At 38.0% G+C, this 26365-nt stretch overlaps 2 protein-coding genes across 5 annotated transcripts; both read right to left on the reverse strand.

Annotated features, from left to right (window-relative positions):
• Positions 1-10063, reverse strand: Cib2 (Calcium and integrin binding family member 2). Its single transcript, XM_070108431.1, has 5 exons — positions 9973-10063; positions 7876-8828; positions 7741-7775; positions 5889-6154; positions 1-313 (listed from the first exon to the last, which is right to left on the reverse strand). Exons 2-5 carry the CDS (start codon positions 7924-7926, stop codon positions 96-98), a joined length of 570 nt encoding a protein of 189 aa, XP_069964532.1. The 5' UTR covers positions 7927-8828; positions 9973-10063; the 3' UTR covers positions 1-95.
• On the reverse strand, positions 9906-23463 carry Ipk1 (Inositol phosphate kinase 1). Of its 4 annotated transcripts, none has more exons than XM_036367376.2 (10): positions 23144-23460; positions 21216-22199; positions 20576-20722; positions 18450-18550; positions 15788-16018; positions 15108-15166; positions 14732-14872; positions 11999-12482; positions 10355-10578; positions 9906-10265 (listed from the first exon to the last, which is right to left on the reverse strand). In XM_036367376.2, the coding sequence occupies exons 2-10, from the start codon at positions 21835-21837 to the stop codon at positions 10088-10090; spliced, it is 2187 nt and encodes a 728-aa protein (XP_036223269.2). In that variant the 5' UTR covers positions 21838-22199; positions 23144-23460; the 3' UTR covers positions 9906-10087. The 4 variants fall into 4 exon arrangements, with proteins under 4 accessions (XP_036223269.2, XP_069964530.1, XP_069964531.1 ...); XM_070108429.1 differs by having other exon boundaries at positions 11999-12485; positions 23144-23459; XM_070108430.1 differs by having other exon boundaries at positions 11999-12485; positions 21216-22213; positions 23144-23459.
• Between the last annotated feature and the right edge of the window lie 2902 nt (positions 23464-26365).

Here is a 26365-nt window from a genome sequence, read left to right on the forward strand (position 1 = left end):
TGCAAATCATATACACAATTATGTGTATGTGTTTATTTGTATGTATTTGTAGAAAAAAAATTCTCAGAGTCATATCTGCATATTAGTATAGTATATTAGATGCGTATGCGAAAGGTGGAGAGAAAGTCCGGGGCACGCAGTATGACATGCTCGAATTCTAGAAATGACAATTTCCCATCACCGTCCACGTCCGCCTCCTCCATTACCTTATCGGCAATCTGTTGATGCTCCTCCGGACTTAGCTCGTTCTTCGTCATGGTGGTGAGGCAAGACATGAGGTCGCCATGACCAATGAAGCCATCCTGATCAAAATCTGTTGAGGCAAGTGGAGAATGGAATTGAACGAACAAACAGGTTAAATTGTGCTCAGTTAAATGTAAAGCTATATATGCATTCGTATGTGTGTGTATGTGTAGGTATACCTATTTGAACATAGCCGTGTGCGTGTTTGCTTAGGAGTAGAGTTAAGTAGTGAGGGGCTTAACAGCCGAGCAGGACGTGCATGCAAATGCCAATGTGTGACAACAAGCAGTGAGACACACACACACATATACACATACGTACACATACATATGTGTTTAATTTACAATACAAAACATGCATGTGTGTGTGTGCGTATGTCCTTTGGCCTGCGATAGCACAAGGTGATAGCAATAGACTGCGTATGTATGTGTGTGCGTAGAGGTATGTTGTTCTCATAACAGCTCATCGACCTGTGGGGTTTTGGTAGCCAAAGTAATTTGCTTTGCTGCACGAGTGCCGTGCGGCGCAGACGAAAAGTGGCACATTGAAGCTGCAACGTCGTTTTCATTAAAATTTTCTTCATTTCTTGCCCCTATAATGCATTACAATTTGTAGTGATTACCTGCAGCAATGAAATTTTATTGCTCAGCGCATGCACTCAGGTCTCGCACCAACACCGTATACCACTACATACATACATACATATATGTAAGCATGAAGTGTAGTCTACATGTAGGCGCACGCCATTGCATGCATTCGTTGTTCGAGTTTGTCTTATGGAAGTTTATTCAATTTTATTTAATTGCATTACCGCTTAATATGCATATTTTATAAGACTCTTAATATCTTATGGAGAAATACAAACAAATGGGATTATGTGCATTTCATATATGGTACATACATATACATACAAGTATATTATATATGAATTGAAATAAATATAGACACTTTCGAAATGCACGACATCACATTGAGGAAATCGAATTATTTTCACAATAAATTACAAAGACACTTAGAAGTTTTCATGCTCTCCAACTGCTCAAGCTGCATTTGTTTTGCTTGGAACATTTGAAGAGTTGAATTTAATTACTTGTGTGATAATCCTAAATCCTGACATGCTCAGTTTTTAAACTAATCCTGATATCATTAGTTTGTAACTAGTCGATATAAAGTGTAATTATATATTAAATGTAGTTAAAATCGAAAAACTAAAATATATGTTTACGTGTTTCCAGAGTTTTTACTGTTACTAACGACGCATTTTGGGGTTTTAGAAGCTAGCAAGTTGTTATGTTCATTAGACTCAGATTTCAGACAAAGTGAATTTTCGGGCCTCTGAACTACTATGATCAGGAATTTAGTGCTCGTCGGATATAATTTCTGCAATGAAATCTGGCAGTCATGAAAACGTCTTCAGCGTAAATATTAAAACATATTTACCACTGTTTACTATGTTTATTGAGCAGCCACTTCAATATATATTTTTCTATAGCCAAACGAAGATCTAATCATATAAAACTTGTTGTAGTAACTTAATTGTTTGTGTGAATTGTGCGATAGGTTTTCATATAAATTTCAAGAATTTTGCCTTGAGTTTTTTGGGCTTTTTATTGGTCTATATTTGGTGTTTTTTTTTTTATTCCATTAGTAAAATTACATTTTGGTATTAAAAAATGTTTATGTAGAATGTAGTACAGAAAGAATCCTTATCCTTGGGCACATTGAATTCCTCAACGGGTAGCCGTTTCATCAATTACCACTACATGTGCAATAATATACAATTAAATTGAACTTGGCGTTGACAAAGGAATTATTGATTTTGCCGATGAAAATTCAGAAAAGATTTGACTAAAAAGTGCATTAAGAAGCTTTCAGAAACTATACAAATATGAAAGCGGATGAATTTTTTTACATACCTACACACACACACACAGGGAAATAATAAAATTTATTATTATTAATATATGGTAGACTATACGAGTATTCAAACCTAAAAATATACACAGGAAAATAAGCATATGAGATTTCAATTTGCCTTCAGCCTAAGCTATTATAGTCTGCCAGCATTATCGATGTATAAGTTGTCGATTTTGATTTCAATTTAATTGTGGCTTTTGTTCGATAAGTCCGTAAAAATGTTTGGCTGTGCTTTGCTTTATTTTGTTTTAGGCGTTTAATATTAAAAATGCATAGGTTTTGTCGGCATTTGTTTACGGTTTGATTACAAGAGAAAATTGAAAATTCCAATATCCATGCACACACGCACACACTTAGGCATACATCCCGCCGGTGCATAAGCAGATTAAAGCAAAACAAAAACAGATCCAATACTGATTGCTTTTAACAAACTGCATAATTAATTTGTTGTTTCCGATTTGTTAAATGCTCCAATGAAATTTCGATGGCGAAGAAGTTGTGAGAGAGCAATGTTGCGTTAAAAATGCATGGAAAAGGAAGTTTATAAAAAATTTTAGTGTTTAAGGGGCGTTAAGGGGTAGTAAGTTTATATGATGTGGAATATATAGTGTATATATAGAAAACTCATCAAAAAGAAGAGAGCTTTTTATGATGTCAATACGATAGCTTTCTCTTTTCTAAATTTTAGCTGCTAGAATTTATAAGTAAAGAAAACCTTCATCAAAAGTTAGGTTAAAGTCATATTTACTTTTGAATTTCAAAAATCAAATTTTTTCGCATATAACTTCATATTTGCAGGTGAAAATATTGGTTTATTTTTTCTGAAAAATTTAAATTGATGCGCGCAATAGTTTCGGATATATGAGTATATTTTGCAAGAATTTTTAAACTTAGTGTTATCAGCTCTTAAAATCTTAAAGCGTTTTTCCTGCATCGATCGTCTTGAAAATTTCACGTGACTTTCTTAGATAAATTTGTCAGGTCGAAGATCGAAGGAATAAGATTTTTAATAATAATTTCTACTTTTTAAGCCACTCTGTAGTGCAACTTTTTGCCAAAAAAAAAAACGATTTTTTTAGAAGCCACCATTTTCTCAAAAATCAACATTTTGACTAGTCCTTCGAGTATTTAATTAATATATAGTGACACTTAATATTTTTCGTTTTTGTAATTTCGATCATTTTAAGCAGTTGTAACTGCCTCACCGCCTGACAACTTTTTCGGATATCCTTCTGGTGATCGGCTAGAAACATTTTTTTTTTTTTAAATAATTCATCGATTGTTAAAGTAAATTGTTTTTATTTATTTACTAATTTTATTTAATTAATTAAATCTTAAAAAAATTCATACAAAATTCGTTCTTTTACTTGCATGTGCATAAAAAACCTTAACATAAATTCGAATAATTATTTATCAAAGTACGGCTATGCGTTAAAATTCGCTTACGTTGTTTCGTGAGTGCAGACGGACATACTTGTATACCCACAGTCGTATAAATAAAATATAATATTTACTTTTGATGTAATATGTATTTAAACTGTTCCTTTTGCTGCACTTTTTCAAGGACACTACCAAAACTTGTTAACCTCAAATTGTTCATTTTAAAATTACAACCAAAAATCGGCAAACAAAATGTAAAGGCAAAACACTAACACAAATCTATGCTAAAACTAAGTAACTGTTTAATCTTTAAAATCTTTGAAATATTCATAACACTACTATGTTGCACGGCACAAATATGTTGCCACACGCTCCGGAATGCAGTTGTGCGTTTGGATAACTTTTGTTTTCGAATTCACTTACACTTTGTTTTGCAATGAAACATTTATTCTAGCGACACAGATTGTCTTATGAATTCGCAACGCTACTAGCATATTTTTCATTCCAATTCAACTCACTACAACAACACTTGCTCTAGAATACACTCGTAAAGCAAAAAAAAAAAAAACGAAAAAAAAAAATTGCAAAAGAAGCGACTGAACGATATTATTTTCTTTTATAGTCCTCAGAATGACCAACTGAATGGTCGTAACCGAATATATGCAAGAGTACAAATGTTATGGGCACAGCTGCATGTCAAGTAACACTGTTCTACAAATTTTAATTCACATCAAATTTGTTTGATGAAGTGATTGTCCAAAGTGTTGTTGAACACTATCGTTTCATTTATTTTTAGTCATAGCCACATATAAATAGAATCGATTAACACTTTTTTTCTTACATTAGTACACCTTTTTTTTATGTTCGTGTGAAGTTTGACTTACGACGCAAAAGGTTTGTCTGGCGGTTTTTATCATGTCAAAAAAAACGATGAGTTAACCTGAAATTTTGTGTTTCCAATAGATTAAAAGCTATGGAATCGCCGAAAACATTGCATTCAGTGAAGGTCGAGAAGTTATCGAAATCGCCCACCTGCCTTTGTTAATGAAGATTACTTCGGAAAAATTAAAGAAACAGTAATTGGAAATCGTCGTATTGGCATTAAAGATATTGCAGAGGATCTCAACTTATTTTATGGGTCAATACATTTTGGTTAATATTATAGGCACAAATCGTGTCAATGTTAGACTCATACCACAAGTACTGATTTTTTGGTCAAAACGAAGTCGAATAGAGGTTGCAAAAAAGATGCTTGACAACGTAGCTGGGGACCCTACAGTCATCAAACGCATCAGTACTGGTGACGCGACGTGGGCCTATGAATATGTCTTCGAAACTGTCCAACAATCTACTGAATGGCGCTCATTCATAAATTTTGTCCCCACTTGGCTTTGATGCGCCATGAGTCGATTGAAGTCATTAAAGTAATTCGCTGAAGGCTCTATACAGAGAAATTGCTTTACGTACGCTGCTCTATATTGGTTGGAAAGATAAATTGTGTTGTATGGTGTTCTCAGTTGAAGCATATGCAGAATATCCTTGAACTCAGACAAAAGGGAAATTGCTTATACTAGCATTTACATACATGCAAGGGTACGCACGTGTGTGTGTACATGCATATACATATATATATATACAATAATATATAAACAATTCCACAATTGCAATCATAAATGTGTGTTTCTGTTTATTACAAAGAAGCACACACAGAAAATAGAAATTAGAGCGGTAAATATTAGTGCTGGTCGTGATTGTGATAAAGTTGCCGCACAAAAGTCACAACTAAAATAAAAAACAAGAAAAAAAAATAACGGTGAATTGTGACTTTCAAACAAAGCGCATTCAAATGTCAAAAACACACATTCTCGGAAAAACATATAGCGAGTATGTGAGTGTGTGTGTATGAGGCGAACTGCCAAAATCTGACGCGTCGCGCCCACTTGACTGCACAGCGTGTGCGGTAAGCATGTAGTGGTGACCAAATTTTAGACGAAAAAATGCAAATGACAATAAACAGCGTGGCTCAAATGCGCGCGCACACATACACCTACACACGTGTACTTAAAAAAGCGCATGCATGTCTCTGCAAGCGATAGACAATGGCTGCAAGCCCGGTCGAACACAAATATGGCGGTTAAGCCAAATTCGCCAAAATGGCAACTACAACAACAGCAACTATCTTCTTTTGTTGTCCATAATTCGCTGCCACACATAGACACGCACACATGCCAGCGCACAAAGGCATTAACCATTAGCGCAACAAAGCCACAAACGTAAACAATAAACAACAATGCAACAACAACGACAACAGCAGTGCACAAAAGACGCGCGCAATTTCACGTACTCACCGTAAATTTTGAAGGCATAAAAAACTTTAATGTCCCTCGGCGCCTGCTCGCTGAACACGGACAATGCGTCCAGGAAATCTTCGAAGGATAAATTGCCTTGGCCATCGCGCGAGAAGGCCTCACAGATGCGCCGCCGGAAGGGATTCTCGCGCAATTCGGGCATCTTCTCAATACACTCGCACGGCACCTTGACACTGGACGCCTGGCCCTCGGTCATTTGGCGTGGCACCAAATCCGGACGTAGCTCGCGAAAACGCTTGTGAACGCTATGACAAAAGAAAAGCGAAAAGAAAGCGTATGGATTAGTTAGCGGATATTTATACACCACAATAAACATTCCGATTTTGGCAACATTCCGTTAGTTCACAGCACTGAGTTTCACCACGCGAATAGTTTTCATGTTGCCGTCTTTAATGTGTTGTTGCGCCACTGTTCTCGCCACTCGGTGTCGCCTACGCAATCGATAAGCATGCCACGACTAAAGACCATAATGATGGCATGTTCGGGAATGTAAGCGATACTTCTGGCACGGAAACGTTAATGCATGCAAAATGTTGCACACAAAAAATGCACGAACAAAGCGTACAAGGAGAATGTGCACAACAAAGGAGTTGTTCGTAATGTTGCAAGGCACACAATGAAATGCAACGACAACAATGGCGAATGCGAAAATTATGAGCGCAGTTCGCTGTCAATGGCTGAGGTCAGTGTAAAATTATCCTTGCCGAGTAATAAAAGGAGTTGCAAGTAAGCGGCCAAGGCTGCAAGCTGCCAGAACATTGCATAGAATTGAGCTCTTTAAATTTAAAGTTGCCGGGTTAAGTTAGACGTGCGGTGGCGACTCGAAGTGGAGTTCGATGCCATTGACGGCACTAAATTTCAAAGCAGAATTGTGCGCGAAACTATGAGTTTTTGAAGGTTTTGTGGTTAGTAGAACAAGGTCTAAGGATGTATAATTCTTTAAAATTCTTTAAAATGTTTTGCAGAATTTGATGAGTTCATTTGTACAGGTTAGCAGTTGTGCTCCAAGCAACTTATCTCCTACCTTAAGCTCGTTTTTTCTTTCAAAATTAATAGGAGAATAATAATCGCCACCAGCCGGTAACATATTTTGATTCGGTAACAGAACTTAAGTGGATTCACTTAACTTAAGTATGGATTATTTCGGAAGATATTCCGTTTAATTGCGGGGAAGTAATTCACTCTGTGTTGCTTCGTCTAACCTATCTTCGGAGGAAAACTTTTTTTACTCAGTTATAGCAAATTTTCAACATGCGCACATCAACGCTTCAACCATACAACTTTTTGCGGCTTCTCGTGCTGAATACGTCCAAAGACTTGTGTGTTCTTATATAGATCACTTTTTAAAGTTATAATGGGTGTTTTTTTAGACGTGTGGTTTTCAATGAGGTACTACTTTTTTCGAAGTTGGTCTTTTTGACAACTGGTACTTGATTTATACTCAGTTCGAGTCTGGTCACCAGCGCCTACTTCATTGGCTAACTAGTCGCCTTATAATTAGTCTTGATATTATATAAAAATTATTTTTGCACTAGCTAAAGTAGAATCTCAGGGACAGAGGTATAGTCAAGGCCTTTGAAATCGATTTCTAGAAGCCTCAAACGTGTGTCCATTTGGCATTTTAATCCATGCAAGTGTCAATATAATCGACATAGGGGGGTATTAGCCGAATCTTCACCACTTGGAAACAAGATTGCATCTTCCAGTAAATCCCACTTTCCCGGTCACCTATTGAGGTAGATCTAAACGTTTAGTAAAAGTGATAACTGACTTTAGCTATTTCTGCAATCACCTTGTCTCCAACTTTCTCTTCAAAATCAAGCAAACTCACCGTAAAATTTCCTTACGCGTAAAAAATGTACAGTCCTTCGGTTGTCAGTGAACAAGCAGATATTGAAAAGTACATAGAAGTTAAATATACAGATTTCTCTTTCTAACTTTAATTATCAATTTCAGAGAGTCACACCTGGTAGTCATCCAACTGTTGTTCTGTGAATGTGGCAACTTTATTACCCATAGTGATTTGTTATTGTCGCCGATTTAAATATGCGTGTGTGTAATAAACTCAGCCGTTTGGAAAACAAAATCTCAAAACTCACAACAATCGCCCAGTCCAATTTAAACTTTCTACGCTGACTTCCACTGCATGACTGAATAGTAGCAGTTTCTAAACATTTTTCCAAACTCAGCATTTTTCCACGTGCGTGAACTTTTTAGCAAAAGAGCGACTGTTGTCTGTTGGCTGCTCCACTTCCTGGTGTTGTCCTGTTAGGGCACGCCTCGGCACCTTCATACTTTGCATGGCATTCGGTTTTTATGTTATTTATGATGTTTTTTTTAGCACAGCAGGCACATGTAAATTAATTAAGGAGTGCCCTGCTGCCGTGCTGTGGTGTGTAAGTCTATGAGTGTTATCTTTTTTGAGGTTAGCTTTAGCAAATGTTTTTTGCACCCTACATTCAGTCAGTAATTGAAAAGAGTAAGTTTGTTTTGTATTGTTCGTATTTAGTAGAACTGAAATTTTACGCGTCAAAGTGTGACAATAAGCTCGAAGTTCGCTAACTTTCTCTATTTTATTACAATCAGTCTTCACAGTTTTTTGAATATTAATTAATGAATAGTAATTTTAGCGGTACTAAAAATTCGTCTTGAACGTAAGTAGAAAATACTTTACTTATTTCTAATGCAAAACGAATTTACTTAGCTTGCATTTTTATTTAAGGGTGCGTCCAGACGCCACCAGTCAGTCGTTTCTTACCACGAACATTTAGTTTAAGAGCACAGTGATTCAAAACGTAGTTACTTTCCTTTATGGAGCAGAATAAAAAATATGTGAACGGCGGTCCAGCTGAATTAAGTTTCGGTTACACCTATCGAAGGAAATTAGATCTTCAGTGCTATGCTTTGATACTCTGCTTACTGAAATAATACAGACAACGAAATAAAACCTTCACTTATTTTTCCTTTTACTTTGTAGAGTTACCAGAGCATTTTTTAGATTTCGATAGTTTAAACGTTACAAAAATTAAAACAATTTAATCTCAAATCAATACCTAAAATAGTTTTTGAGTTACAGCCAGGGTTGCAAATTTGTTAAATTTTCAATTCAAATTCAATTTTTTTTTAACGCATTATTTGCAACCCGGGTTACAGCCTACTAAAGTGTAGCCGCTCAGTTCATTCAGCTTCATCAGTTTATTTTTAAACGGAGGCAAATTTTCCGTTCAAAATCAAATTTTTTCTGCACGTTCTTAATAATAGTTTTCCATACAATGACCTACCAGTTTTTTTATCAGAACAAATATCGAATATAGCAGACCAAAAAAGATAAAATTTTAGGAAAAAATCAACTTTTTTTTACTGCCGTCATTTTGTAAATCTTTAATTTTTCTTTGATAGATAATTAGGTTACATCCATGGAGAAAGCCGAAATCACTGCAGCAGTGGAGGAGATTTTTTAGCGCCGTCGGAGTTCGCTTCTAACTCGCAGAATACTTATTTTTTTACTGTGCAATCGTAAAATATGTTTAAATGGAATACTCCTAAATTTTGAAAACTATATCAATTGTTTCTTTTTAAATTCCTAAACATCTACTTTCTTTAGGCTGGCACTCCAGTTGTGTTATCTAAATGACATTCGTAAGAGTGAAACCTCATCCATGAAGTCGATGATGGGTAGAAGGTTAAGTGACTAGCAAGCTTATATATACTTGTCTATCTGTTTAGTTGGTAATAACGACATCTAGCATGGCTTGTATACTGCAATACTCCAGTGATTGCTGGAGTTCTGTGACTCATAACCAAAACCTTGAAAATAGCTGACCTATAGATTGCTTGAAAGTTGGCGTAAGCTTAAATTTACACTTCCAGAATATTTTTAGCACTAACTCAAAGAACTTAAAACTGCTTTTAAAGCTGAATGTGTATGAATAAGATATTGAAATGCAATTATGTATATATGTATGTATGTATGAAAGGCTTCGCACTGAGGCTGAGTGCATTTTTAGCTTAACACTGCATTTATTATGAAGCATATATTAATAAAAAAGTGAGATATATTTACATATTTATATTTACATTTCGGAGCGTTAATATTATGCTGCACTTCCGTTTCAAGTCTTTTGCAGACACGTTTCCCTTGTGAGCACACACACGCGCCAACACATACCAGCTAACCATCACGAACTGCTATCCATAAATAAGTTGAGGGCTTGAGACGTCTGTTTAATGTATTTACACAAGTGACTATCAGGTTTTGGATCCAGGTCGACCAGCGTGACTTTGGTGAGAAATGCTTTTTCGTAGAGCGGCATTACGACGCAATGCCTCGGCAGCGACGTCGCTGTTGTCAATTCACTGAAAGGGATGAACGAAAAAAAAAAAAGTGAATTAAATATGTCATTAATTACGGCGTGGCAGCTGCATACGATTATCATTCTACTTACGGCGACCGTGGATGCGCGCGCACTGGATGGTGCGTGGATATTTCCTGAAACGCCAGCATTATCGAGCAGTCCAGCGCTGTGGCGCCCAACATGTACGCTTCCACGGGCTGCAATGCATCTCCAATTTGTTGCTGGCATGAACGTTGCAACAAGGCTTTTAAGGCGTTGTATGATTTTTCCGACTTACGCGTACAACCGGCCGCATGCAGGGCGGGCATGTGGTGCTGCGGAATGCCAGCGCGGCGAAGTTGACGAGAACGGAAGATGGATTGAGTGAGAAATGCGATAAAATTGTCACATGAATGCAAAAGAAAGTATTGACGACACTGTTAAATATAGCTTAAACAAAGGCGACGGCATAGCCAGCCAACAACCGACCACTGACCACCGACAGCGTGAAGACGAAGCTGACAAGCCGTCCAAACAAACACGGACTGTGCGAAAGCACCGCATAAGCTGACTGTACTGACAATTACTTCCCGGCACACACATGCATATATATGGTATGTATGTACAAGGGTAAGCATGTGTCAGTGTTTGCGTTATTTGGTCGTGGTGGCTTCAGAGTAGTGGCGGCTTTTCATTTCCCATTACCTTGGCCGGCATCCAAGTGGAAATTACTAGCTGCACACTTTTCGGCCAACCACTTGAGTGGCAGTTTGCCGTTTTGCGACCAACTCAGGTAAACAAGTGCATATTACTGGGGTATGACCTTCTTAAAAGCAAATATGCTTTTCATCTACCTAACATCTTTGCCATTAAGTTTATAAGACTCGGAAGGCAGTGTCGGAGACTGTAAAATTTATATCTCGTATAATGACGGGCTGAGACTATTTTCCGGTGTCCGTCTGTCGGTCGGTCTGTATAAACGCGAACTAGTCCCTCAGTTGTTGATATATCACTCTTAAATTTTGCATACGTGCTTTTCACCACAAGAAGCTGCTTACTTATCAGAACAGCCGATATCGGGCCACTATAGCATTAAGCTGTCATACAAACTGAACGACCGAAATGCAGTACTGGTATGGAGTTATTTTGTATTTGACCAGATATCTTCACAAGTTGGCATAGATTATTGTTCTCGACAGCGGCATAATATCCGAAGAAACTGTATATAACATATAGTATAACTGCCAGAAAAAATGTCCGATCAAAATCATTTATTTGAGTAGTACTAACACTAGTTTATTGCTTATTTCTAACAATTATATAGAGTTTTCTATTCTTCATAGATTTTAAATTAAGTACAATCACAGTTTAAGTCTTCAAGAAAAGTCATACCCCTAATGCCTTCCTGTATGCTTGTACACCTTAACTGTTAAACTGTCTACATACAATGTCGCATTTTAATTTTTATTTATATTTTCGTCTCTTATTCAGCGGCGTTGTCGGATTATTGTTTGTATTCATTGCGTTGGCATTTTTAATTTTATTTTGCTTTACACTTTTCCCACATTGTTTTTATTTCTTGGTTTGCTGAAAAATCACCAACTCGTTGTGTGTAAATCCCACACCGGTGTGCCATGTTGTCGCTCTTCTTCTTTCATGCGGCGCCCAACCAAACACATACAACAAAAACACATTTAAATAAAGTCACACACACACACACACACTTGCATGCACTTAAACTGAAGGTTTCCTCACCTTGGCCAACAATTGCAGATGCAAAATTTTTTGCAGGACACAATTTTTCGGTAAGCACAGCGTTTCCACTTCGGTGATTTGTGCTTGCGAAGTTGTCTCCAGTGCAACAGTGTCAGCTCTTGTCGTCGTCTTGGTCCGTGGACGGGGTGGAGTCGGTGAGCTTCGAGAAGCCACTCGTGCTGTCGGCTCCGTCGCCTCTTGGGCACCATCCGTTAGATGTGCTAGCATTACGTTGCTTTCTTCCGACGTCCTCCCCATTTCGTCCTCTCTTTGTTTCTTCTCTGCCGTTGCGCTTTGTGCTGCCACCGCGCTTAAGTGTGGCTGACCAGAAGCAGCTTTGGCTACTTCAACAATTTCAACGGGTTCGTTGTTGGTTGCAACACTGCTGCTGCTGCTACCTTCGCTGCTGTCGCTACTGTTGTTGTTGGCCGTGTAGTCCCTCAGCAGGCACGCCACCACCAAATCTTTTAAAAGCTCTATTTGGCTGCTGTTGAACATTTTTCGCCATTTTTCGGCATTTTTCACATTTTATTGCCGTTTTTTTTTTATTTTTTATTTTTGTTATCGTTGTTGTTAGTGTTGCAGAATTGCAGTTTTCATTGCAATGTCATGTTATGTTATGGATGTGGCACGTTGACGGCCAGCGCCGGTCCAGTGCGCGAAAAGGTGTCGTCATTCGTATCGAGGGCAGTGCCGGATGTTGCACGAGTGGGCGGTGGGGGTCGCGAGTGAAGTGTATGCACATATACAAGCAAAGCGAGTGTGTAGAAGTGTACAAAAGCGAAAAATGTTGTAAAATATTTATTTACAGTAGAGACGAAAAATGGTTGAATAAATAAATGAATTGTTTAGTTTGTGTTATTTATTGAATTTTTTCCTGTGACACAGTGCCGAGTGAGTGCAAATGGAAAAAGTGGAGGACCTAACCAAAGTGGTCAAAGGAATGTGTGTGTGCAGCCGGTCCATTGTGGGCGCACTCAACTGCAAATGTAATTGTGCAACCATGTTTGTTCCATTTATTTGCAACTTAAATACGAAAAAAGGCCAAAAATGTGTCGATGTGCGTCAAAATGTGTCCAGCGAGTAAAAATATATTGCTCTGATTGATGGCACTGCGCACATTTTAGCGGTAATAATAAAGAACCTCGAACTTTTACTAACTTTAAGATATAAAAATTGTTCAACTTATATTTGTAAGCCGAGCTTTCATAAACCCAAGTGCCTGGAAAGTGCTTTAAATTACAAGTAAAAAAAATCATTACAAAGAAAAAGAAGAAAGATCGTAATTAGGGCTAAACGAGCGATTGTAATTATGTTTTAATTTAACCGTTAGATTTTTGGTTTATGCTAGTTAAAAGCACAGAATTGTTCTGAAACATTTCCACATAATTCCGATACAATATCATACATATTGACCCAAAAAAACAATATAAGGTTCACGGAAGCTCGAAATCATTATGTTAGGTAGAGGGGGTAGACGAAAACTGAACCCATTTCAACCATTTTTGACCCCAAACCACATAATTATCAGGAATCATATTGCAAATTGATTTTTTGATATATCGTCAGCCATGGGCAGTGATTTGAAAAGTTATAGTCCGATATCGACCATTCTTAGATGAGAGACATCAAACTCTTGTGTATACTGTAAAGTAAAATAATTACTTTCATCACGTTAGTAATGTTTTACAAACCACCACCACGACATATTTTAAAGTATTTCTTTGATAAAGACGAAAACGCAAGCCGGACTGTAAACAAAAATAAGCTCCATGTGTGGGTGGTAACCGAGTTAAGCGGTTACATGGGTTTCACGGCTTCAAAAAAAATTTTCTTTTATTGTCTTATTTATTTCTATAACATCTTAAGAATAATGTCCTACAATTTTTTTGCTCGACGAAACCCATGTAACCGCCTAATGTTAAAAAACCTCATGGGCTAAATTTCCATCTGCGAACTGTTGCGGAATAGCAACATAATAGATCTTTTCTAAAGCCGATGGTTATTGGAAAGTAAGTCACTTAGCACAAGATCAAGCGAAAATGGTCGTTGTTTCTCTGCGTTGAGCCAACGCAAATGGTGGCCAAGTTTGGATTGATGATCAGGAAAAGTTCGCTGTGCGTTTGGTGGGATTGGCAGGGAATCATCTGCTGCTCTACGGCTAAACTCATAACTCGGACTTGTACTGTTAATAATTGGACCGTCTGAAAGACGCAATCGCGCAGAAGCGACCAATATGGAGGGAATTGTGTTCCCCCCGGACAACGCCAGTCCATACAAAGCGCTAGTGACTCGCCAGTAGCTCCGTGATGTCCATAAGTCTGGACTTGGCACCAAGTGATTACTACCTGTTCCTGCCTTTGGCGAATGATTTTGTGGGTTGAAAATTCGCCTCAAGACAAGCTTGTGAAAATCGACTGACCCAGTTTTTTTGCAATTGAGGCGAGTGTTTCTGTGAGAGTGGCTTAAGCAATTGCCTGCAAAATGGCAACAAGTTATCGAACAAATCGAACAAAAGGGTGCATATTTAACCTAAAACGGATCTGCTTAACTCTGCTAAATAACTTTCAGTTTATTGTAAAATTAATGAATTACTTTTTACTAGACCTAACATACTCCAAATTTGGGCCAAATAATTTTCTGTAAAAAATTTGCAGCATCATATTCTATAATGGAGTGGATGAGGTTCTTACCGGCGAAGCGTTTATAAGTAATCAAAAGAAGCGCACTTACCCTGGAAATATGTTCTGCGTCAAGTCTTCGTAGCAATGCTTTTCGCCATCATATACTAAAGTACCGTTACGAAATATCCTTAAATTATTTTGCGGACAGTGAAGCAGAGCATCGATTGCGGTAGCCATTTGCGCTGGAACACTTTAAGTAAACAAGACAACAGATAAGAATCAGTAAGCAAAACACAAATGAAATCAGTTGCAAAACAATTATAAGAAATATCAAACTATATAAACTATGCATGAGTTGCTTGCGCTACTAAAACTTTGCGGCATAATTCAACAATCAAAAGCCGCTTACGCGCATACTTCGGAACTACCGCATAATACTTATAAGAATTCGAAAAAATAAATCCAACAGATGCCGCACAACTTACCCGGAAAACAACGCCAGCGGGCAATAAGAAGTTCGCCTGTTGATTTTGCCCGTGTGCAGCTGCAGAGAAGAGAGAAAACAAATAAGAGCAGGAAAAAAGTGACGTAAAAACGAGCAACAAAACGCCGCAAACAAAAGCAATATTAAAAGCACAATACGCAAATACAAATGTACACACATACATGTAGTGGAGGCGCACACAGCAGCAGCAACGCCAAGCGCATAAAAATGTATGGCGGAAGCGTGGAGTAAAAAGCAGGAATCTGTTTGCGGTTCAACGACTGAATTTGCATAAGAAATGCTATTCAGCAGCCAAGCAGAAGCGTAAAATAACCGTAGCAACGGCGCAATAAAGCACAGCGCTTTCAATGACAATTTTGCCCGGCGCAACGCGGCCGCAGGGCGAGCGGCGGGTGACGACGGCAGCAATGTTGCTCATACCACGTGGTACACCACGTGGCGTTCGTGGCAATTGCAATTGCCCGCAATGAAAAACGGAATAAGCGAAATAAACGGAATTGTTTGCCGGCAATGCTGCGGTATGCCGGTGTTTTGTCGAACCGTTATTATTTTTCTACCAACGACTTTGCACTTGCTGCCGTTGTTTTCGTTGTTGTTGCTGCTCGTCAGCGCTTTTTATGCAATTGTCGCTGGCGTTTACGTTGCGCTGCTCCGCCTTACCTTCAGAAATTGCATCGCACAGAAGCGACACCTTGCGACGTGGCAGCGCGCTGGCGCTTCCATTACCTCCACTCTCTTGGTTTCTTGCTGCTGCTCAGCCGTTGCTGCTGTTGCAGTGGCCAGCGCTGGCCTTTTCTTCAATTCGAATAAATTGCTGACGACCTCGGTTAGTAGCAGCCATCCTTGCTTCGGTTTTATTTCGATGGCGTATGTGTCGCCGATCAATTCCGACTTCGATTGCATTTTTTATGTCACACCATTTTTATTGCGTTATTTGTTTGGTTATTGTTGTTTGCAATGTGTTCCGTTATTTTTTATGGAAAGAGAAGAATAAACAACATATTGTTAATTGCCGCGCATTGTAGGTCTGCTGTGAAATGTAAAATTGCTGCTGGAAAGCAGCAACAATAAAGTGCATAAAGCAAACGAGCGCACGCACACACATACACACAAATATATACGTATATATATATATAGTTGTGGGTGTAAAGAGCGTAAATTCCAGTTATCGCATAAATAAAAATACGAATGGTTGGCGGTGCATAACGGTGCAAGCAAGTTCAAATTGAAAACAATTATTATGCTTTCAATTGGTTGCACACGTTGGTGGCGTTAAAAATGTTAATGTGCCATCGAAAAAGGACATACAAAAGTAGCATGAAGGAAATATGTGTGTGAGTACTTAAACCAAATATGCATATTGGAGGCATATAAAAATTATAGCAGCGGTACCATAATTATACTTTTTATGGAATCGCCACTTAAGGGGAAACTGCTGATTGTTATGAGTTTCCATTTATCAATGACGACTTTTGATATTCTTTATTGCAATATTAACCGATATGTTCAATTATGATGGGCTCAAACCCACAAAGTCTCTCTAGTTTTCAGATAATCAGCGCTTGTTGGTTAGAATATAAGGTATAGTACCAACATTTGTCTCGTCTTTGAAGGAACATACTTTCATGATCTTGTTACTTTTGGTGGACATAGCATTGAAAACTCATTTCGATTAACGGCTAGATGTCCAGCAAGAAGTTCAAGTTAAATGGTGACCAGTTTAGAGACCCCAAATATTCTGGGTGTAAAGACAAGGGAATCAAACTTTATTTTTTTGAAGGTTTATTAAGCATGTATTCGAATGTGGATAAAAATTGTATATTGACATTTTGATACAAAGTGGCGTTAACTAGATGAGCCTTTAGAATAACCCATTTCAAGAGGGCCTCTACGGACGACGATTATTCTAGAAACACGTGCTATCTAAAATAAAATAAGAAACGGAGTCTTAATTTGCATACGATTTGCTACGTACATTACGTATGTTACGTATTTTATGAATGTTACGTACTTTAGTAAGTTTTTAACTTTACACCACTTTTTCGACAAATGGCGGCCTAGTAAAAAAACATTAAATCTTGGACACTACAGTATTTTTTTTAGTACTAGACTAGCATAACCTTACCTTAAATTGCTAGCCCAGCATGTCATTAAAAGTTGTATAATTGTTTTGTTCACCTAACGGTTGTTGGTCAATAATTGATATATACATATATAGAGTTTATATACGATATATATGTACGTGTAAATGATCATGATGACTAAGCGAATTGAAAACCGCGTGATTGTCTGTCCGTCCGTCAGTCTATCCGTCATTTTTGAAAAATGGATGGGTCCTAATAAGTTTAATGTGTACATCTCACAAACCACTAAAGCTATATCAACCAAATTTGCTCAATACCAATAGTTGTCGAAATCGGTTCAATACTTCTCCTAGCCTTAATATACCCTTTATAGTCATTTCCGAATTTTTGGACAAGTTTTAACAGTTTATAAGTTATAAAATTTGCGGTTGCACTTTTTTATTTTCTTACTTGTTAAATTAAACATTGATGATATTCAACTATTCTTAATAACGGATAAAATGGTTAGTCTTGAAGTTGTTATTGCGTATGTCTTTGCGGGGCCAGTCTTCATAAAACGTGTAATGGAGGGAGTGATTCGAATTTTCGTTGCCTAAATTGTCGTGCGCAAATATTTTTTAACTGAAATTTGGTAAATTGCCACTTTATAGATTCTAACATATAAACGCTCAATAAAGCGAATTTTTGTTTTCACTAAACTATGTAAAAAACAATAAGCCACAGTGTAATAAAATGCCAACTCATTCCACGGAATAGCCATTAAAAATTTGCTAAAAATGCTCGTTGCACCGAAATATGCTTCTAAACCAGGTTAACGATCACTTTTGTGCACAAAAATCTAGCTTTCTACGTTTTTTTAGTTCGAACTATAAACCACTGGGTCCGCTGTTCTCCGGTTTAAAGAGAAAAACAAGTGCGATGATTTATTGCCACTGTTGCATGGCCACGTTGCACCAATGGCGCAATAAAGAAGCCGAAATTGGTGTTGTTCTGTGAACACTAAAAGAAGCAAAAAATATATCAGAAAGCAGTATTTATAATCAATACCCACCGAGAGTGGATCTAGCACCAACAAACACCTGAACACTGATGCAATCGAGGTGCGCTGGTACTAGCGATATATTTACATAGATGTGTATGTGTGTGGGTGGGAGTGTGTGTATATAAGGAATTCCATGCAGCAGCATTACACCTGAACACCATCATAATTCATCTAACAACAGCGCTGCCAAACTCACCTGCAAATTGGAAAGTAAAATATCGAATGCTATTGGTAAGCGTGTAGCATCTGGCAGCAACAAACCGAATTCCCCACAAAATTCTTTAACACGACGATAAGCTGCAAAAGCGGCAGCGCCAACGAGTCGATGTCGGTGGCAAGTTCGAGGAAAGACGTCGCAAGCAGAAACGCCGGTAAAAAAGCACATAAAAATCGCAATGAAAGAGAAAAGAAAACGAAAGAGGAAATTTAGTAAAAAAAAAAAAAACAAATGCAATTGATGAAAATGCTGAAATGCAGCTAGTAGTGTGAGAAGCAGGGCTGCATTGCTAAGGAAATGGGCATTTTACTACGATATTGCACAATACGGACGCATTAACTTTATGGTTACAGCTAAACCCACTGAATGTGTACTATTTACACAGCATGGCATTAGCTGTGGCAACATGCACAACAAAGCTAACATTGTTGAAATATTAGGTTTGCAAGCACGTGTGTCACTCAGCTGCACGCCAACGCTTTACCCACACCGCACATGGCCACCTGCTGCACCGCACCATAACCATCTATCACAAGCGCCAGCCCAGCCGCCAGCGTGTGGCACTTTGCACCATCTGTTAGTTGTCATTGTTCGGTTGGCGTATACTAAAACGCTTAATAAGTCAGCTGGGAATGCCCCAAACGCCACCCAAACAGCACCCACCATTATCACCCCTCTCGCTATATCTCTCTCTTTTCCATCTGGTTCCTCTATCTCACAGTGAGTTTGGTGTGTCGTAAAGAATGCCTTATGAAATTGAAACGAATGAGCGGCAACAATAAGCTACAATGTGCTGCTGCAATAATGCCACAATCATTCACACTGTGACTCCACTGCATTGAGCGCTTATGATCCAGAAGCCCGTCGGTGTAGCGAAGTGCATAGAGGAATTTTATGATCGATTGCATGCCCTGTTGCAGGCACGGGAAGTTGGGCAGCAATAATAGCCGAAATCCAATGACTGTCAGAAAGCGGCAGGCGGACGGGCAGGCAGGCAGGGTGTGTGGCAAGTGACGCACAATAAAATGTGCAAGTGCAGCAAAATTTTATGCAACACTAAGGCAGTGGTATGGTCTCATTACAGCTTGCTGTTATATAACAATTCTGTGGAAATTGAAAAGGGTATTGCTTTGGAATGATGCAACAAAAACCCAACAATAACAAATAGCGTATGTGCAAGCTCGCTGGAAATATGTTTTTTTTTGCTGGAAAGTTCAAAGCAAAAACAAACTGCATATGAAGTGTATATGTATGCATGGCAATGAGTATTAAACAGAGATTATTGCTTAACAAAACAACAACTTGCTTACGTTCATAGGTATAGGCGCCATAACTTGGTGTTATTGCTGTAACTGTTATTCAAACCCGGGTAAGTTAATTTTCCACAAGAGCTTTTAACAGGAGGACCAGGAAGCTTGCTGTTTCGACGGGCTCAGACCATAGGGAGAGGGGTGCTAGAAAAATTTATTTCATGGGGCATGCAAAGAGGTGGTGAGTATCACACGGCGTTCATTGCATGCAGGAGATATATTTTTTGTATCGCTACAGATCTCACAACAGCCGATTCAACGTTACCGGAATTAAATCGGAGTTTATCCGGCAAAGGACTGTTATCTCGGCGATCTAACCCTGTTTGAAGCGATGAGTAGGCGCCATAAGTTGGTAGTGTATACTTTTAAGTACTAGAACGATGTACCAAAGTATTCCAGCAAATATATTCAACAACGCAATTTATTAAGACGCTAGCAGAACTGGTGCTGAGATAAGCAAACACGTGACCCACAACGTTTAAAGTTGTTCTATACTCAATATATATAATATTAATGTTATTTTTTCGAAATTTTATTTAAAGACAGCTATTATCTCATCTCATCTTCATAAACCCCTTAACCGAAGGTTTGCTCCGCAAAGTTTGCAACATAAAGCTCTTAGAAATTAAAGTTGCGAATTTGCACGCAAATCGACTCATACTTATACATTTATCACGTTATACACACATGCTATGCCAGCAATGTTTAATATTACGTATACATAGCAAATCTCCATAAAATTTATTACCTTTCCTATTTGTCTCTACTCAATTGCTTACCCGCCCTCCAACTCACCTGGTCGCTCCGCACGAATTCGTTCATTTATCCACCGTATGTCCTTCTCTGCCGTTATCCGCACAATCTCGGCCTCGAATACATACTCGCTACCAAGTAGTTTTCGTATTACATCGATGTAAGCTACAAAATCCTCCATTGTCAAGTCTGCAATTGCGGTTACAATTTGAAATAAATTAGCCAACAATAAAATGACCAGCAATGAAAACTATGCGCAGCAGCAGTCAAAGTATTTATGTAGATGGCTTAGTGCACGGCAAAATCTGGCACGGAAAACAGCTGCTACCAGTGGCGATTGCAAGTGGCGAAGCCAATGGAATTTTATAACAAATAAATGAAATAAACACATTTCGTCAGAGATTCGTGCCAAGTTTTGCCAACAAGCATTTCTATGCCACTACAGAAATAATAATACAACAGCAACAATAACAATAATGCCACAGCATACTGTAATGCTGAGCTGTTTATGCCCTCTGCATGTATGTATGTATGTATGAGTGTGTCTTTGCTGCCCAAACAATATTGTTAGTACAACAACAATGCGCATAGTGTTGATGGCGCTTTGCTGGTTGTGCGGGTCGATACCGCCACCAACAGGACACAGCAGCGCACCACATAATATCCTGCCACAAAAACTAACCTTTTGCATTTTGATTTACAGCCGGGTCGGAAGCACTTTGGACTACCTCCTGATGTTTTTGCTGTTCTGGCTGATGTTGCAATTGCATTTCTTGAGTTTGCCGTTGTTGTTGTTGTTGTTGTTTATGCTGTTGATGTTGCTGCCACTCTTTGTCGAGCACTTGCCGCCCCTTCGCCACATTCGCATCCGTTTGCTGTTGTGTATTACCAATTTTCATTTCGTTATATTCGGAGCTGTTGCTGTGGCTAGTTGTCGGCAGCCTCGACGTTTTTGGCAGACGCAAAACTTTTTTAAATTGCGGCAATGCTAGCACCAAATTTGCATTACCCTCCGCGCGATAGATCAACTCAATTTGGCTCAATTCCATATGCGACTGCTGCTTTAGCGTTGCCTCTGATTCCAGCTTGTCCGATTGTGTCTCCCCTTGCGGTTGCGCCGCAATACCCAGTAGTGCTTGCAATATTTTCGTAGAGCATTGTTCTTGATGGCGCTTTTGTTGTGGCGATGCTGATGTTGACGATGGCGCTAGCGAGCCGGCAACAAACGTCATGCGGGTGCTGTCCCGTGGCTGCTCGCCTTGCTTGTTGATGTCGGTTGTGGCAATGTTGGTGTTTGCTGCCATCTTTTGTTGCTCTTCACCCGGTTCTCGGTTAAAGTTGTTCAGCTGAATGTCCGTTGATAAACGTATAGCCGGAACAGTAGGGAGAAGCTGGCCAACTGCAACCGCAGTTGTATCACTTGTCAAAAAACAACTCGTCTGTGTGCGGATTGAAAAGTTTTAATTTTGTTATTGCTGTTTTTTTGTACTTCTTGTTATTTTTCCTATGGCTTGTTATACTCTGTTGTATTAAGCGTCAGATTCATAGCCAGAGCTTATCTTGTAGATAAACAGATTAGGTGGACAAGGTGTGCATTACGCATTCAAGTCCGCCGATAAATTATGTAAAGTGCCCTTCGAATTGCATTCCGCGAAGCGAATGTTGGCTGAAATATAAAAACTTTTGAAAATGACAGGCGATTTGTATTCGCTCTTTAAAATAATCATGTTACCAATTATTTTCAATAAAATTTATTTTCATGCAAAAAATATTTTAAATATATTAAGAATTTAAAGAAAGCATTTAAATTTTAAAGCAATTTTAAGTAAATATACATTTGTGTATATGTAAGAAGGCGGTCAATGCACAAGTTTTCTGAGAAGTAATTTAAATTCAGCACATAAAAGTTGAAATTATGCACGTAAATAGTTAGTTGCTTGAAAGTTGTCCATACGATGTCAACTGATGTCTGGTTAACTGACTGAAACTCACTTGTGGAATCTACTCCACAGATTGTATACGGCATAATATTTGTGAACTCCATTTTGTTTAATTCAAAATAAAAGTTTTTAGCTTTCCTACAAATTGCATTTTACTCGTATTTTATGGCTAATCCTGTACAAGGTTTATGCATCTAGTATAAGTACAAATATGCACAAGTTCGGTTATAGTTCCAGTTGCACTTGCCATGCACTCATCCTTTATTTGCTATTTTTTATAGCTATTTTACAAAAGTTTTTACTCCAAATGAACAAAGCGATATACCAGTATAGCATTACAATTTGCTATTGCAGGAAAGTTGTAAACTTTTGAAGCGCTTTTGTTGACGTAACTGCTTCACATTGGCTGTGGCATTGACGCCCGGTGTGGCCGCTGTATTGGTTAATGTGGTTTGTAAATTAAGGAACCGTTTTTCCGATTTTTTATGCTACTTTTTATTTGCCACACTTCAACTACTAGTAGGGCAATGTACGAATAATAACTTGAACTAAGTCGAGGACTTCGGTTATAAGGGAATGGGTAGCAGCAGCATCTACGTTTGCTTATAATTTAATGACTGGGCATGCTTAATTTTAAAATTTACAATTTGAATTGTTAACGTATACATACCAATATCTTAGAAACCTACAAATGCACACTATTCTGTTTTAAATGCTAATATATTCATCGTTTTAAAATGAAAAACACTTGCACTATTTGCTCATTACTCGCAACAAGTGGCGACTTTATGAATTGATTTCTCTTGTATTTATTAAATAAATGTATTGTTATATATGTTAAACTGAATATATATGATATGCAATTAAATGTTATACACATTCGTGTTATTATTTCCGACTATTTAGCACTGCATTTATAATATTTTAATTCCAATTCGTAATGTGTTAACAAATTCGACTACAGCTGCTTTATTTTGTTTACGTTCTATCAGCTGTTTGCCGGCACTTTAGCGAAAACATATCGTGGTGAACTCTGAGGTGGATTTCTAGCAGTGTTGACATTTCATTCTTTTAAGGCCTCATGTGCTACATTTACACACGAATGGACGAAAAATTTGTACGTAAGGGTAATTTAAAAGTTTGAGGGTGATTAGCATGTATGAGAAATGTCAATGAATAAACTATATGTATGTGCATTAAGAACCGTTGTAAAACCATTATATTTATTGATGTTAAGTTTCTAAAATTATGATCTGTTTTTGATTATACAACCTGAGCAAGTTGAGTTTTGCAAATATCTTCGAGGATTCACTCTTCTCTTATTGTGCTATCATTTGCATTATTTTGCTAATTTAATCAAAACTTGTAAAATCTAACAGTTAATGTTCAAATTTCCCATTGATTCGAAACAAAAGATTACCATTACTCAATTTTTCTTTGTTCTCCAAATATGACGTTGTAAAGTTTATCATACCTGAAACCACAAACAATATTTTTCATTGCATCAACGCCGAATTTCGTTTCTTTTCTTTGACCAGTTATAACTGTTGGCCAGACTTGTGTCTGGTGTATTTCCTTTCGACATTAACACTGCTGCCAATTCAATTTTACAACGAATACCAGTTCTCAATGAATTTCTTTATCCTGTTTCAGTTCTAACTTCGCGTTGCAGCCAAGGAATGCTGTATTAGACAAACTGTTATTGCAAAGTTTTGGTATGTAGGAGGTATGCAACTCGTTTGTACAGAGGCGTATTCCCCAAGTTGAATAAGGGGCACAAACATTGCGAAAAATTAGTAGTTACTTAAGTATTGAAATTTAAATTTTCTTGTATGCTGCTATTTTGACAAGGACAGTCCAACTATGTATATTCGTAGTCGTACTATCTGGAATACTAAGTGATATTGTATCCGAAAGCTTGGCATTCTTACTTCTTATAGCTCAACTATCTTTAGAATTTCGAATCTTATTTAGGTGAATGGGGATTCAAAGCCCACAGGATCGCCAGTCGCCTCTGTGCGATGACTTGTATTACAACTACCGCGGTTGCGATGGCATACTCACTAATCCTTAAGCTAATACAAGACTGATAATAACAGATATTGCACAGACACCGCGAAATAACTCCTTCGCACAGCCAAACCCCCTTCTGCTAAGGGCGGTTTGCGCGCGACACGAGTCTTTTGTGCTCTGCCACAAATTCCTTTTCAAAATGTGTCTGCAACGTTTCCGCTTTGGCCTATCTCCCTTTCAACCTTAAAACAAGATGCCAGGCCGCTTTGAAGGCGTCCGTGTTGTTGGTAAGACATTGGCCACTTAGCTGGCTGACTTCATGTCCATGACTTTGCCAACCAGAAGCCACGTGAAAAATTTATTTTGTGGCTGTGAGGCAAGTTCGTTGTTTTCGTCGTATCTTCCCCTACCGCCGTTCACCCTCGCCCACACCATGCCACAGCCATGCGCCAGCCTACTTTTAATCCTTTGAAGTACCTATCAAAGCAACTGGGAAATCAAAGGCCAAAACAGAAATGTTCGCTTGTGGAACGCGCGAATTTCAGAATTTTTTTGTTTTTAATCTGCCGCTACGATTTTTTATGCAATCACGTTGTTTTCGACTAAAATATACGAGTTTTATCGCTTGTGCTTGGCTTTAAGACTAGTTTAAAGGTTATTGCTTTTATTCCAAACCAGACATAATTCAGATGCCAATTTTTGTTCAGGAAATTTATGCTTTCAACGGTAACAGATAAACTTCCGTTTAGGTGAATGAAAGTGTAATGATAATAATAAATTCGTTCTTTGTTATTGAAAAATAATTAACGATTTGGCTGCAAGCGCTTCGGATGAGAGTAATTTTGAACATCTTCACAACAACAATGGATGAATTCAATTTCTAACAAATTTTCGGTTACTGGTGTATTGATTATGGGTAACGGAAGGACTGAAGAATGGATACTGAATTGAGGTGGAGACTACTATGACGATCTTAATGCAATATTGCGACCAATATAATAAGTCTTTTTTATTTTGGAAATATAATAACTTCTGAGGGACTTCGCAGCATAGGAAATACATTTTTTCAAAACTAACCCGCTTTTACTCGAATGGCTTGCTTCATGTTATTTTGGAGGATCTGATTCGTTTATGCATTACCTACTGAAAAATTAAACAGTCAACAATAGAGACGGTGGGTAATACAAAACTTAATGAAATGCATAAAAAAGCGTTAACTTCGGCGGCACCGAAGCTATAATACCCGTCAAAGGTGCATTTATTATAGCGAAAGCGGTTATAAAAAGATCTTCAACTTAATTTTGATTGGTCAGTTTGAATGGCAAATATATGCTAGTGTGGTCCGATCTGAACTATTTCTTCGGGCATTGTAGCAAATGGGCAGCTTCTTGGTGAGAAAACGACGTGCAATTTTCGGTCCATAGATATATCAGTTATACTGTAATTTAACAAAGAAGTAAAGTAATTTTTTATTTTGAGCTGTCAAAAATTGCATAATATAACAAATGAGCAGCTTCTTGGTGAGAAAACGACGTGCAATTTTCGGTCCATAGATATATCAGTTATACTGTAATTTAACAAAGAAGTAAAGTAATTTTTTATTTTGAGCTGTCAAAAATTGCATAATATAACAAATGAGGTGCGTCTTCGAGTTCAAAAACAAATGAACAAGTTGAGCTCGATGGCGAGTCAACGTTTCAGAACTGCACGCTCGCCTTTAGCTACTGCAGCCCCACTTTAATGCTTAAGAAATGTGCTGTCTACAGTTCAAAAACATCAACTTCAATATCGCCTTAACCCTATGGCCTTTAAAGTCGTCTAAATTTATATATGTCATGCCCTTGCCTGCTAAAAACGTCTCAATCACTACCTGCCAAGC

Source organism: Bactrocera oleae, chromosome 4, assembly GCF_042242935.1.
Source record: "Bactrocera oleae isolate idBacOlea1 chromosome 4, idBacOlea1, whole genome shotgun sequence".
Classification (NCBI taxonomy): Eukaryota; Metazoa; Arthropoda; class Insecta; order Diptera; family Tephritidae; genus Bactrocera; species Bactrocera oleae.